At 43.5% G+C, this 14702-nt stretch overlaps 4 protein-coding genes across 4 annotated transcripts; 2 read left to right on the top strand and 2 right to left on the bottom strand.

Moving 5' to 3' along the window:
• Positions 1–5138: 5138 nt before the first annotated feature.
• On the top strand, positions 5139–7456 carry J4E78_007529 (uncharacterized protein; the record flags this gene model as incomplete). Its single annotated transcript, XM_049368135.1, has 2 exons — positions 5139–5436; positions 5491–7456. Coding segments are annotated over 2 exons (2264 nt in total), but the record flags the coding sequence as incomplete, so codon positions are not given.
• A 106-nt stretch (positions 7457–7562) lies between these two features.
• Positions 7563–9993, bottom strand: J4E78_007528 (uncharacterized protein; the record flags this gene model as incomplete). The annotated part of the gene is made up of 2 exons (XM_049368134.1): positions 7563–9144; positions 9203–9993. The coding sequence occupies 2 exons, from the start codon at positions 9991–9993 to the stop codon at positions 7563–7565; spliced, it is 2373 nt and encodes a 790-aa protein (XP_049220455.1).
• Positions 9994–10391: 398 nt separating this feature from the next.
• On the top strand, positions 10392–10887 carry J4E78_007527 (uncharacterized protein; the record flags this gene model as incomplete). The annotated part of the gene is made up of 2 exons (XM_049368133.1): positions 10392–10723; positions 10779–10887. The coding sequence occupies 2 exons, from the start codon at positions 10392–10394 to the stop codon at positions 10885–10887; spliced, it is 441 nt and encodes a 146-aa protein (XP_049220454.1).
• Positions 10888–11073: 186 nt separating this feature from the next.
• On the bottom strand, positions 11074–12018 carry J4E78_007526 (uncharacterized protein; the record flags this gene model as incomplete). Its single annotated transcript, XM_049368132.1, has 1 exon — positions 11074–12018. The coding sequence occupies one exon, from the start codon at positions 12016–12018 to the stop codon at positions 11074–11076; it is 945 nt and encodes a 314-aa protein (XP_049220453.1).
• Positions 12019–14702: the final 2684 nt, after the last annotated feature.

The raw sequence follows: 14702 nt of genomic DNA, 5'->3' as shown, positions 1-14702 counted from the left end.
AGTAAGTAGAGACTAATACTAGTAAAAGTCTTAGCTAATACTGCTATTTTATTAATATTAATAAGAAGTACTTTAGTTTCTTTCTTATTAATTATTAATAATAATAACTAAAAGCTTTTTTTCTTATAATTATAAAATAATAATAAGTACTTTTCTTTTTATTATTAATTATAATAGAGGCTAATTAACTACTAAATAAAGATTATAAATCTTTAAATAGCTTAAAGCTAAAAAGGTACTATTAAAATAATAGATAAAAAGTATAAGTTAAACTATACAGTTCTAAAATAGATATTTTATTAATTCTAAAGAATAACTCTTTTAGAAGAAATAAAAATCTTTTTCTTTTAAATATATTAATTACTTAGAATAAGTAATAATATAAATAAAATATATTCTAACAAAGCTATAAGCGTCTAGCTAGGCTTATAACCTGTAAAGAATAGATAGATAATAAGAACTATTCTCTAATAATAGAATATAGCTTTGTTAGAACAAAGTAGTTAAATACTATAATAAATAGTATAACTAATAAAGATTGTAATAAAGTAATTGTAGAGTAAATAGTAGGTAAAAGGTAATAATATTATTACTAGGTAAAGAATAACTATAGAGAATTGCTATTTCTTTTATAGAAAATAGCTACTAAAATAATTGCGTAAATATCTATCTATTTCTACCTAAAGATAAGAATTTATAATTAAATCTACTTAATTTCTATTAATTTCTAGATTTATAATCTAAGTCTACTAAATTCTTCTTATCTTCTAGATTTATAATTTAGACTAGTACTAATTATATTAGTCTATACGTTATATTATATAGACTAATAATTAGTTTATTACTAAATCTTTTAGTAATTACAGAAAGAAAGATAAAAAGATAAGAGTTATTAAATTACGTAATAACTCTAATATTAACTAGGCTAAGATAAATAGAGGTGTTTTAGAATCTTCTAGTGTAGCAAATTAAAACTAGCTACTAAAATCTTAATTACGTAAGTAATTAGATTTACTAGGGATTTGTTTAATTTATTAAGAAATTATAATAAGTGTAATCTTAACAAAGCTTAATAATAATAAAAAGATAATAATAACTAAGTTATTATAATCTTTACAAAAAATACTATACTAGGCCTTATAGTATCTATTCTTTAATAACTATAATATAATAACTATTCTTCTAGCTCTTAATAGATATTATAGTAGTTTATTATAGCTACTATTTAATAAATAGTATCTTACTATATAATATAATTTATAAATACTATATTTTTACTATTTTAGCTCTTATTACTTTTATAAAGTATTCTAGCTAAAGTATTTCTTTACTAAAGTATAGCTTTCTATAAAGCTAGAAAAAAAAGTAGATTTATTAATTTTTTTACTTTATATACTTAGTTATAAATAATAACATAGTAGGTAATTAGTAGTATCTTATTAGTAAGATTATTAATAAAATAGTCTTTAATAAAATAGTTTTTTTAGTTTTTCTTTTTTATAAGTAAAAAACTATAACTACTAAAAACTTTATATATCTTACTAATAAGCTTCTTAAAAGTAAAACTAAAATAAAAAATAATAGAAAGTTTTACGCTAGCTATAAATATAATAAAGATAATAAAGATAATAAAGATAGAAATATTAAAAATAAAGATAATAGAAATATTAATAGGCCTAGTATATAGCTCTATACTAGTAAAGTAGCTTTTTAGAGTACTTATAATAGTCTTTAGTATAGTATAAATATAGTAGTTTATAATAGCTTTTATAATAGCTTTTAAAATAATAACTTTAAAAGAACTTATAGAAGTAGTAATATATTTAAAAGAAAGATAATTAATATAGTAATAATAAAAAGCTTAATTAAGTTTAGTAAGATAGTAAAGTAATATAACTAGTAATAAGATTAGCTTTAGACTTACTAATACTAGAAGAACTTATAGAAGAGTTAAGAGCTTATTTAATTAGTATAGCTTTTAGTATTAGATTTAAGCTACTATTTATATTTTTAATAAGTTTTTAAATCTCTAATTTTACTATAAGCTATAAAATAAAAATAGAGATAGAAAATAAAGAGTAAATATATAGAAGTATAATTTTAAAAGCTAAGATTTTAGTATTTTATTACTTTATAATTTATAGCTTAGTTAGTTATAAGCTATTAAGAATATATAATTATATTATAATTCTTTTTACTATAGTATAAGTAGATATTAGTATTTATAAAATAGTTACTTTACTACTCTAAATTTTAAAAGCTTTAACTTATATACTAAAAGTAGTAGTACTAAAAATCTAAGCTTTAGTCTACTTAATACTTATACTTTTAAATATAGAATTTTAACTTTTTTAAAAATATATTTTTTTATATACTTTTATTAGCAAACTAATTTTATAGCGTAAACTAGTCTAAAAAGAGTAAGGTCTATTACTAGTATATAAAAAAATGTATTTCTAAAAAGGTTAAAATTCTATATTTAGAGGTGTAGGCGTTAGGTAGACTAAGGCTTAAGTTCTTAGCGCTACTACTTCTAGCGTAGTTAAAGCTTTTAAAATTTAGAGTAGTAAAGTAACTATTTTATAAATACTAATATCTACTTATACTATAGTAGAAAGAATTATAATATAATTATATATTCTTAATAGCTTATAACTAACTAAGCTATAGATTATAAAGTAATAAAATACTAAAATCTTAGCTTATAAAATTATACTTCTATATATACTCTCTATTCTCTACTTCTATTTTTATTCTATAGCTTATAGTAAAATTAGAAATCTAAAAACTTATTAAAGATATAAATAGTAGCTTAAATCTAATACTAAAAGCTATACTAGTACACTAAATAAGCTCTTAACTACGTTGCTACTCTTTTATAAGTTCTTTTAGCGTTAGTAAGTCTAAAGCTAATCTTATTACTAGTTATATTACTTCTTTCTATATCTATATTAATTATATTCTTATACTATATTACTTATTAAAGCTTTTATAGACTACTCTAAGACTACTACTAAAAAGAAAGCTTTTAGTTAGACTATTTTAGTAATTATTATATAGACTATTATTAAGGCTATTATAAAGGCTATTATTAGAGCTTTTAAAGCCTACTTTATACGTTTTATATTATATTCTAAGACTACTAAGACTATTACTACTATTAATACTATTAATACTATTAAGATTATTATACTACTACTATAAAAGCTTCTAATATATAGACCTAGACTAAGACTTTCTATAATTCTCTATTATAGCTAAGCTTTTAAGTAACTTACTAGTAATATATAAAAGTTTTTTTATAAGCTATACTTACTCTAAAAAGAGTAATAAAATAGTTATTATATTACTAGCGTTACTTTTTCTACTTAGAGTAATCTATTAATTATCTATACTATTTATACCTATAACTTTATATATAAGATTAAGCTATAAATAGCTCTATTTATAAAAATAAAAGTAGCTATTATATACTAGTGTAAGGCGTTTATTAGAATTTTTAGCTAAAGTAATAATAAATAAACTAAAGAGAATAAAGTATTTAAAGTCTACTTTTAGTATAATAATACTATTAAATAGATAGTAGCTATATTAGCGTTCTACTATTATAGTTACTTTTAAGAACTAAGCTATAATAGAGTAGTTATCTTTCTTAGCTTAAGTTATATTATATTAATAGCTAAAAAGTTTCTCTTCTTAGTAAAGTTTTAAAAGTAATATATTATTAGTTTATATAAAAGCCTTAGTGCTAATAGTAATATACACTAAATATATTAAAATTTTAAAATTTTTTAGTAGTTCTAGAATAACTTTAAAGCTAGATATCTTTTAATATCTTTTTACTAAATAGAGTTTACAAAATTAGGTATAAGGCACTGTTTTTTATATACTAGTAATAGACTTTACTTTATTTAAACTAGCTTACTATAGAATTATTAGTTTACTAATAAAAATCTACTTATATTAATTATTTATAACTCTTTTAAAATACGTCTTCTTATATACTAGTAATAGACCTTACTCTTTTTAGACTAGCTTATACTATAGAATTAATAGTTTACTGAAAAATTAAAAATTTATAAGGTTAGTTTTAATAGAATATATTATTCTAGTTTTACTTCTTAGTAAAGTCTGTAGCGTCTAGACAGGGCACTGTGTCTATTAGAGTGTCTAGCTCCCGCAGCGGGACCGCATCGCTCTTTGCGGTGTTTCTTGATCTACAGGACGTCTGCTTCTCCAGGTCGTCTTAACACTCTTGTTATCCTATCGCGGTTCAAAGTTGGACAAGATTTCGGCCACACCATTTGCACGAAGCAGCGAGAATGATCAGAGATTTGCGACGTCATGGCCAGAGCGTCAGGCGCGCCCCAACTGGGCGGAAGCAACTTCAGCGTTCCGCTAGACATCCTCTTAGCTATACGACGTATTCAGCAGAGCCCGGCGCAACCTCTGCACAACCCCAGTTGCGCAATCGCAGTATCGACGTGTGGCACAGTCTAATTACATACAGGCTACAATCAGGCTTAAGACGATGTTTCGGCACGGCCGGTTTTTGTGCAAGACACCGTAAAGCAACAACGTCTCGCCTCTGGTAGTGCCTATACGGGAACCCTCGATACGTCGTATTCTCGTATAGGTCGATATACGCGCACACGAGTCACGACTTGGGGGCTTGGTTGCATCAGGCCGCCCCACGGGGAATACTACACAGGTTTCTGAGTCGTTCTGTACTTTGCATCGGAGTCGGAGTACCTAGAGAGCTAGGTCGATGTTATTAGGTCGAAGGCTACCGAGTTTCCCCGCCACCAACGCATTTGGATGAAGGCCAAAGCTGCGAAAGTATGCGGCCTCTACTCGCAGCCATGGGTATTTAAGCCAACAAGGCCGCCTGAACCGACAGATCTCTAGTGATATTCAGACTCATCGAGCGCCGTTTCCAGCCTTGCAAAAATTCCAGGGCTAGTATCAAACATGCATTTCGCAAACGCCCCAAGTGTTGTGTGTCTCATCACAGCCATCAGGCTTGTATCAGCTGTTGATTCGCCTCTCATCACCCCACTTTGTAAGCAGCTCCCAGCCGACTATCCTACATGACTGGCTAACCGGTGGCAAATGTATAGCTTGGGATGAAGCATCAGAGAAGGCCAAGAGCTTTGTGTCTCAGCTCACTATGCCGGAGAAGATTGGCCTTGTAACCGGGAGTTATGGTAGCGGTCCGATTCTGCCTTGTGTAGGCACACTCGCAGCCATCGAACGCCTCAATTACACCGGTCTATGCATGTCCGATGGCCCGAACGGTGTCAATCGACAAGACAGCGTGAGTGTGTTTGCGTCTGGGATCACGGTGGCGGCGACGTGGGACAGGCGTCTCATGTATGAACGAGGATTCGCACTTGGAGAAGAGTTCAGAATGAAAGGCGTTCACGTTTTGTTAGGGTATGTCAATTCCTCGGCTCTACACTTATAGATCCTAGACTCACAACCATGCAGACCTAGTTCTGGACCTATGGGCCGCCACCCTCGAGGCGGTCGCGGTTGGGAAGGTTTTGGCCCAGATCCATATCTTGCTGGTGTCGCCATGAATGAGTCTGTTACTGGTATCGAAGCAACTGGTGTCCAGACAAGCTCAAAGCATTACATTGGGAACGAGCAAGAAACCCAGCGCAACCCCAGTACCAAGGATGACGGAACAGTCATTGAAGCGATCTCTGCCAACATCGACGATCGGACACTCCATGAACTCTACCTCTGGCCATTCGCCAATGCCGTCCGGGCTGGAACAGCATCAGTCATGTGCGCCTACAGTCGCTTCAACCAGACATACTCCTGTGCCAGCTCGGAAATCCTAAGCACCATTCTCAAGGAGGAACTAGCCTTTCCTGGATACGTTGTCTCCGACTTTGGCGCCACGCACTCCACAGTGGACTTCGCGGAAGGAGGCCTAGACATGGAAATGCCCGGAAACGTCACTGCAGCCGGTTTCCCATGCTACTTTGGCGACAAGCTCCTTGAGGCAGTTCAGACAAACAAAGTATCGGAGGAACGTCTCGAACACATGGCAACAAGGGTTATGACGCCCTATTTCCGACTTCGTCAAGACAAGGACTTTCCGATGATAGATCCTGCGACCGGGCCCGTACTCTTTGTTACTCAGCTTGGACATGTCCAGGTACCTTCAATGGCAGGAATGTTCACTGAGGTCCCAGCTATAGATGTTCGCGCCGATCATGCGCGCGGCATCCGCGAGCTGGGCGCAGCCGGCACAGTGTTGCTGAAGAACGTCAATGGGACACTGCCGTTGACAAACCAGACTAGCTTCGCTCTCTTTGGGAACGGCATCCCGGATCCAACCATTGGATCAACATTCGTGCCTGCAAGTGGCGAAGACGCTCCAGAGGGCTATGAGATAGGCACCTTTGACATTGGTGGCGGTTCTGGCTCTGTGCGACACACGAATCTTGTGAGCCCACTCGAAGCCATTCGGGCTAAAGTGAAAGCTCTTGGTGGCCGAGTGCAATTGCTGTTCGACAACGATGAGATTGCAGCGGGGCGATTTACAACCATTTATCCGACACCCCAAGTCTGTTTGTTGTTCTTGAAGGCCTGGGCGACCGAAGGCGCCGATAGACCGGATCTGAACCTCCAGTGGAATGCTACCATGGCTGTTGAAAGCACAGCAGCGCTATGCCCAAACACCATCGTGGTGACCCATGGTCCGGGCGTAGTCTTGATGCCATGGGCGGACAACGAGAACGTGACGGCTATCTTGGCTGCACACTATCCAGGAGAAGAGATTGGAAACTCCATCACCGACGTCCTTTGGGGTACTGTTGAGCCCTCCGGCCGGCTGCCCTACTCCATTCCCAAGGACGAAGCAGATGCCGGTCCTCCGATTCTAGTGGTGCCTGAGAACACCACAGATCCTGGCGCATGGACGGAAGACTTTGTAGAGGGTCAGATGATCGATTACCGGTACTTTGACGCCAATTCTGGCAAAGAACCCCTTTACGAGTTCGGTTACGGGCTTTCATACACCGAATTTGACATGGCACTAGGTCTGAACGTGCAACTCACGGGCGGCTCGTTGAACCAACATGTCAACAAGTCCATGGGTATAGCACCAGGAGGGATGGTCGATCTGTGGACCAACGTAGCCGTAGTGACAGTCAACGTGACCAATACAGGTGACCGAGCAGGTTCCACTGTCCCGCAACTTTACGTATCACTTCCCCAGGATACGACGCCCCCAGGCACACCTGTAAAGGTACTGAGAGGATTCAACAAACTACATCTCCGCAAAGGCGAGACGAAAGAGGCGACGTTCGAGCTCTTGAGAAGGGACCTGAGCTACTGGGACGTTGAAGAGAAAGAGTGGGTTATCCCGAGAGGGCAGATAACTCTCTTGTCAGGGTTCAGCTCGAAGGATGTACGAGCAAACACAACAATCTCCGTTTAGTGTCTTTTTGTAAGATAGATAGGCAGAGATCCACATATGCGAGACATTTGTGTATCATCATGGATGGTTACTATAAACTTGGTATGCTAGACTACTAATACAATTGCTACTCTGTTGTAGTTGCTAGAAGCTGAATGTACTGAATGGCACGGGCGCAAGTCTCGTGATCGGCCTTTCGTCTTTTCTCCGTATCCTCTTTGCTACCGCCGTCCTCGGCAGGGTCTCGCTTGCGTTTCTCGCCCTTTTCCTCGTCTGCGTCATCGCTCTTATGCCAGAAGCGATGTGGCATGGTCTCTTTGTCTGCGATCTCGGCGTCTGTGATCTCCCTCTCTTCTCTCTGCTTCTCGCTCAATCCCGCAGGTAGACACTCGAGGTCCAACGGTCCATTGTCAAGCCTGAAGAAGACCCGCTGAACAAACTTGGCTCTTGTACGCCGACGCGAAAGGTTGTGTCGTAGAGCAGACGATGAGCTACTACTACTGAACGGAAAGTAGCTCCCGAAGATGCTGTTATCTTGCTTGTCCTCCACCTCAAGCATCTGCCACCGTTCGTCGGCTAGTAACTTAACGAGCTCACTTTTACCCCAGTCTTCGTAGATGTCGTTCGGTACATTAATGGTCAACTTCTTGAGGTTCTTGAACTGGGAAGCGTAGCGAGCCCAGAAGCGCCTCCAGCCAATCATCTCGCGTTTCATGAGGGCTACCTCGGCGGGTGTAGGGCGCTTCGCTGTACGCAGCCAGCCAGAGACACCAGGAACGTCGGCGGGGTATTGGATACTGAGTTCATCAACCATGGCGGCGATGGGCGTAAGACTGAAGACGGCTTGGGTCGGAAGCAACAGTTCACGCTTGTCCGCGTTTTCCCCAACAAAGGTTTTGTAGTCGCCGAAATATAGGTTGCCGTCAATACCGGACGCGGGAGACATGTTTGTGCGTTCGCCAATGGAAATACGGATAGGGATACCGAAGCTTCGTAAGGTGGATACCATAGTCTGTATACGAGACAGAATATCTTGTTTCGGAAGCAGTGTCCGGTTGGGCTCGAGATTGGCTGGAAAGACATCGGACATGAGGGTCTCCCAAGTGAATACGGGCTTCCAGTTACACTTCTCAGCTATCCACCGCAGCGCTTCCTGGACCTCTGGCTTGGAGCTAGGGTCACTCATCGCTTGGTCGTTGTTCTGCTGCGTAGTCTGGCCAAAGTGATGTCGGCGCTGCGTTACATTGATGAGATGAAATGGGTGAAGGACGATGTTTTGAAGACCGTGTATGGGCTTGATGTTGATGTTTGGATACTTCTTGGAGATGGTTTGGAGGCTCTGCAGCAGGTCCTCGAATGAAGCTCCTACGCCCTGCACAACATGATTGCCCAGCTCCATGTGATCGCGTCCGCAGTCTTCGAAGGTCTTGTCATCGAATGCCTCTTCCTCATCACGATGGTGATGCCCTTGAGTTATTCGATACGGTATGGGACCAATTACATCGCGATCGCGACGGTCCTCCATCCATGAGTATAAGCCGATTTCGACATCTTTTATTCGCGACCAGGCTGTGGCATCGGTAGAGAAAAGGGATCGGTAGGGGGCGTAATCGTGTATCCTCAGCTTCGTCATGCTGTCTGGGCAATGCTTCTGCACACCATCCACAAGACAGCAGACGCGCTGGTGGACTTCCCATTCGTTCCATGTGCTAGGCTGGATGTCAGTACTAGGAGCGTTGGTGAGGACTCATGGTGGACAAAACTTACTGGAAGCCTGAGTAGCGCTCTCGTATCGCGAGCGTCTTCAGCTTGCTGCAGATTGGAAAGATGATGCTGGCGACAGAACCGCTCTTGTGCCTTCTGGACATGCGGAAGCCCTGCTTGAAGCGATAGTCGTTGTAAGAGTAGCTGTACTCAATCCGAGAGTGCGCAGTGTAGTCAGCCCAATTGGCAACCTCGAGCTCTTCGAGGCGGCCGAACAGCTTGGGGCAAGCAGCAGCCAGCATGCTCCACGTCCACGTCTCTTCCGGAGTCCATACGAAGTCTTTGATGGCCGAGATGTCTAAGCTCGTCAGGCATGGTAGGTTTTCTTCTATCCACTTGAAGTCGTCTATACTCGCCCAATGTGACATTGCCAACTTGTGTACGTGTCGGCGGTTCTCATCCGTGATGCTCTCCTGGAAGCTTATCCACCGTATGTTACCCAGGCCTCTGTACTTCCAGTCACCTAGTCTGATGTCGCGCACATCGTTGAGTTGTATGGGGTATTTGTAGAGGAGCTGATTGACGGTGACGCTGCTTGCCATGCCTTTGCAAAGCCTCTTCAGGCTCCAGGCAGCGTCGCGGTCGAGATAGTCCATGACACACTTGAATATGTCGTCGGGAAGTTTGAGAAGCATGCTGCTCTGGCTCGCGGCAGCTTTGGACTTGGGCTGGTTGAGTGCATCGGAAGCGACAGGGCTACAGTCACGACTTGAAGTAAAGTCGGGCATGTCGGGCGAGAGATAGTCAAGGTCGTGCAGGCTGAAGAGATTCATCAAGTAGCGATCGTAGCTCATGGGTGAGAGACAGTGGAGTGGGAAGAGAAGAGGGGACAGAGGAGCGAGGGCAGGCTGGGGCGCAGCAGTTGTACCCAAGGAGTGAGTTGCGCGCTGAGGCAACTGACTGTTCACGTGAGTGAGCGAGTGACTGGGTGAGTGATGTGGTGAGGCGCATGTGTGTCCAGAGCCATGTATGGAGTATTGCGAATGTGAGAGCACAGTCGTGGAAGGCGCGATGGTGAGGCTGGCAGGCGGTGCGCGTAGCGGCGATGCGGAGAGGGTGCGGAAGTGCGGCGCCGCCAAGACACGCGTCGCTTTTCGCGTTCCGACGACTTTCTGCCTGCGCGAACCAACTGTCGCAACACCTTCACCCGCCGCACACTCACCCACGCGCCCAGTCCACGCGCATTCCCACCATGGCCGACGCCCAGGTCTTCGAAGAGACATTCACCGTCACCTCCATCAACAATGAGAAATACGACCGCGTCTCCCGCATCTTTGGCACCTCGACCGATAGCCAAATCACCATGTCGCTCGACATCAACCACGAACTGTTCCCGGTCGAAGCTGGCCAGACCTTGAGCCTGGTCCTGGCAACGACATTGGCGCTGGACGGCAGTGCCAAGGGCGACAACGACTCCATGTGGAGGAGCGTCGGCAAGCAGGGTGTTACAACACTGGCCGACATGTACGACTACGTGTGCTATGGGAAGAACTACCGCATGGAGGGTGGTGACGGCGACATCATGTGAGTGAAGCTCGCGCTTCAGCTTTGATCGTACTGGGTGCTGACAGCAGCGCAGAAAGTACTTTGCCAGCTTCGGCGGGCTGCTTCTGTACATGGAGGGCCCTCACAGGAAGCTCAGCGGCCTCAAGATCGACGACATTTACATGCTCATCAAGCACTCATAGTACTAGTGTCTTCGCCTCCACCACGATCCAAGGGGAAGCAAGCATAGAATAGGCGTTTGGTAGCATTGTGTTAGTATTGGTATCATCTGGTCTAAAAGTTTCGGCACGGCGTCTGGATACCCCCAAAGGACTCGATAGATTCACCCGCCTCTCTTGCGCGGGAATATCACGTTTCCCTTCTCCTTCTCACAGTGTAGGGAACTCTAGCTTCCTGTGCAGTCGACTCACAATCTCAATGTAGTCGCGCTCGTTCTCCGTTGTCAGAATGCCGTGGCGGACCAGAAAGTCGAGCACGACCAACGCGCAGTTTGGCTTGAATTCGCCTTTCTTCATCCCTTCTTGCACTTCCTCCACACTCCACAGGTAAAACTCTTCGACCTCGTCATCGCCTGGCTTCGGGATTGTGTCTTCGGGGAGCTCGAGATCGTAGACATATTGAACTTCGGGCTGCATCAGGTTCGTCTCTCCTCCCGCTCTTTCGTCTCGGATGTACCAGTATGTGACTGTGCCGCACGCCTTTGCATTCGCCCGAACGAACTCTTCGTCGAGCGAAGCTTCCTCTCCACACTCCCTCACAAGACTCTCGAACGGCGACTCACCTGATGCGATGCCGCCTGCAACCGCATTATCCAGCATGCCTCCATACGTCTGCTTTGTCCGCGCCCGTCTCGGCGTCCAGATCTTTAGTTCCCCGTCTTTCCTCGTGAATGCCGTAAGATGCACACCGTAGGTAACCACGCCGAACAGACAACTAGCACTTCTTTCTACGTTGAACAACAGCTCCTTCCCCAGCCCATACACAGCATACAGCTCGTTCCGCCACTTGTCCAACACTTTGAAGTGACCTGTCTGCCGCATAGCCAACAGTGTCGTTTCTACCGCTTTCGACCGCTCGTCTGCGTTGGATCCGGCCGTAAGATGGAGGATGCGAGCATCGTCGTCGATTTCCCAGCCAGGCACTCCGCGGAAAACCTCGACAACGGAGGGGAGCATATAACCCAGCGCATAGTTGTAGCCCGAGACGCGCAATTGGTAATACGTGTTGATGGACGCGATGTATGTTTCCGAGTTGACGTCGGGATACGGAAAGCCGTCGCATTGGTTTATGAGATCGAGGTTCGTGAGAGACATTGTGGATGTATGAGGGGTGGATGTTGTGTAAGCCAGTGCAAGTGCTGCGCCAGCTGGGTGTTTGTGAGCTGCGTCATACGCTTACCCACACAAGCTCGGGTGGGGGCGGGGCTTCGAAACAGCAACAACCATGTCGAGCTTCGTCCGTGCCTCCAGACGTTCTTTCCAAGGACAGAAGAGATGAATTTTGCAGACGATCCGGCAGATTTGGCAGTTGTGATGCAATACATTTGTCACCTATCAAGGTTTCCAAGCGTCTCGTGCTCGTATAGTGCTGCCTGAAGCTAGCAAGTGCACAAATCCATCATCATGTTGCATCGACTTTCTCCAATGTTCTTCAAAACACAACTTCGCTGTCAACGCTTATCTTAGCTTTTAGGAAGAATGGAGACTTCTACTTCCAAGATCGTCCTTGTTGTACCCAAACAGCATGTCAAGACTGTAAAGTCTGCCCTCGAGCGGGCCGGACAGTTAGATCGGAGCAGCAAGATCATCCCTGAGTTGGATGGCAAGAGAACACCAGAAGCTGTCGCAAATTCGGCTGGCCCCAGACTAGGTGCTGATCCATCGAGGTCATCCATACCAGAAGCAGACACTGCGGCATCACAAGCAGAAGCCTCGCAGGTACCCTCGAACTTTGCACAGCAGTCACGCTTTCCGAGGCTTCACTTCGACACGACCAGCGGCGAATATGTCGACCAGTCATTGTTAGAAGACAGAGCTCATCGCGAAAGCCGAAGCATTGGAAATCAGACTTCGAGCCTGGCGGCCGAGGCACCTGGTGATCGCGACAATCATATCAGGTTTCCCACCCTGCAGTTCGATGTGGTCAGAGGAGAATATGTTGAGCCTTCTACCACGAATACGGAGGCTGACAAGGCAAGAGAGCCTGACCAAAAGCGCATGCGTATTCCCACGACCATCACGTGCCCTACGCAAATGAACAGCTCAAACGACATCCTGGATCTGGAGGGTTTATTGTCCAAGATAACAGAAGATCTCGCACTGGTCGAGATCTCCACAGACATTTCCATCTCACACCACGTTCCAACCACGGCAGTATCCCCGCATGGGGCTCACCAAAGCCCCCTTCATAAGGCTTTAGGAAGTTCGCTCACCTTACTTCTGGATCTTGCATCTGTATCGCACACACTCACGGTCGAAGCACTTGTCACAGCTTTCCCAGACGGATATTCAGTATACAAGCCCATGCTTCTTCTTCCGCACAACGCTTTATCCTCGACACCATGGCGCACTCTTATCACCACTCATCCAATAGACTCAAACGAAATGAAAGCAGTATGGCGAGACATGGCGATATCAGTGGGCGCAACGCACGTCGCCATCAACGCACCTATACCGATATCTACATCTTCAACATCAGCATCCCCCTCCACCACGACAGGCGAAGAGAACATACTGCGTAGCCCAACCAATCTCACACCTCTATACGGCAACTTTGGTCCTGCACCCACACTGCAAACCATCACCTCACCATCAGCCACAGAATTTGCCGACGCTCTCTGGGTGACTGCGCGCCAAAACGGTATTTGGCAGACCTGGGCGCCGCTCTACACGATGTTCAGCCGTGGCAACATCAATGAGAAAGCCAGGATCTTGAATCTCCCTTCGGTTAATGATCTGGATGTCGCATCAACAGCCGTCGATCTTTACGCTGGAATCGGGTACTTCGCCTTCTCGTACAAGAAGAGTGGAGACAGACGGAATGCAGGTACCAAACAAGTCGCATGTTGGGAGATAAACCCATGGAGTGTCGAAGGACTACGGAGAGGTGCAGAGATGAATGGGTGGACGTGCCGAATCCTCAAGGATACAGACATAGCGCGACTGCGTGGAAGTCCCGCAGTAGACGATTCCTACTTCCGCCAAGCGGATTTTCTGGTCTTTCAGACCAGCAACGAGAGTGCTGAGGCGGACTATGCGTTGCTTCCATCGCCTAAGCCACCTGTTCGACACGTCAATCTAGGCTTGCTGCCTTCCTCCAAGCTCTCCTGGGGTGTTGCGGTTGCGATGCTTGACAAGCAGCTTGGGGGATGGATTCATGTGCATGAGAATGTGGGCGTCAATGATGTCGAGACGAGGCGGAAGGTTGTAGAAGAGGAATTCCGGAGTCTGGTGGACAAGAGGGACGCCGCAACGAGAAGGAAGGTTCTGGTGGAACATGTGGAGAAAGTGAAGATGTACGCACCTGGAGTTGTGCACTGCGTTTTTGATGTTGTTATTGGAGGTGATATCTGAAAGCCGTGGACAGTCGTCTCTTGTCAACACCAGGAGAGGACGGCTGATGTTTCGAGGTGGTCATAAACTAAAGATCTTAATCAACACTACGTGGCTTTACATCACACCAGCTATTACTTGCACATGCCATGGCATTTTTATTTGTCAAATGTGTCAACTGAAAGAGGACTAGTAGATCTGATCATTCTATTGATGGTATCATGGTTTCCACGCCTTGTGTCTGCTAGATATGATGATATCCCCTCAGCAGCACATCGAATCAAAGCAAAACTCCACCCTGAAATGCCGAAAGCTAAGGTCGCAACCTCGCTGTGAGAGTATTCCAACGCCCGCTAAAACGCAGCAAAGACCAAAACGCAAAGTTCCAAAGGATATAATACATAGATGGCAAAATCTGAAGTCGCCATGGTAGGAGAGTCGGCACC

The sequence above is a fragment of the Alternaria triticimaculans genome (assembly GCF_023758025.1).
Source record: "Alternaria triticimaculans strain BMP 0046 chromosome Unknown scaffold_11, whole genome shotgun sequence".
Classification (NCBI taxonomy): domain Eukaryota; kingdom Fungi; phylum Ascomycota; class Dothideomycetes; order Pleosporales; family Pleosporaceae; genus Alternaria; species Alternaria triticimaculans.
Note: the sequence above shows the minus strand (reverse complement) of the source record. Positions and strands in the feature narration are given on the sequence as shown.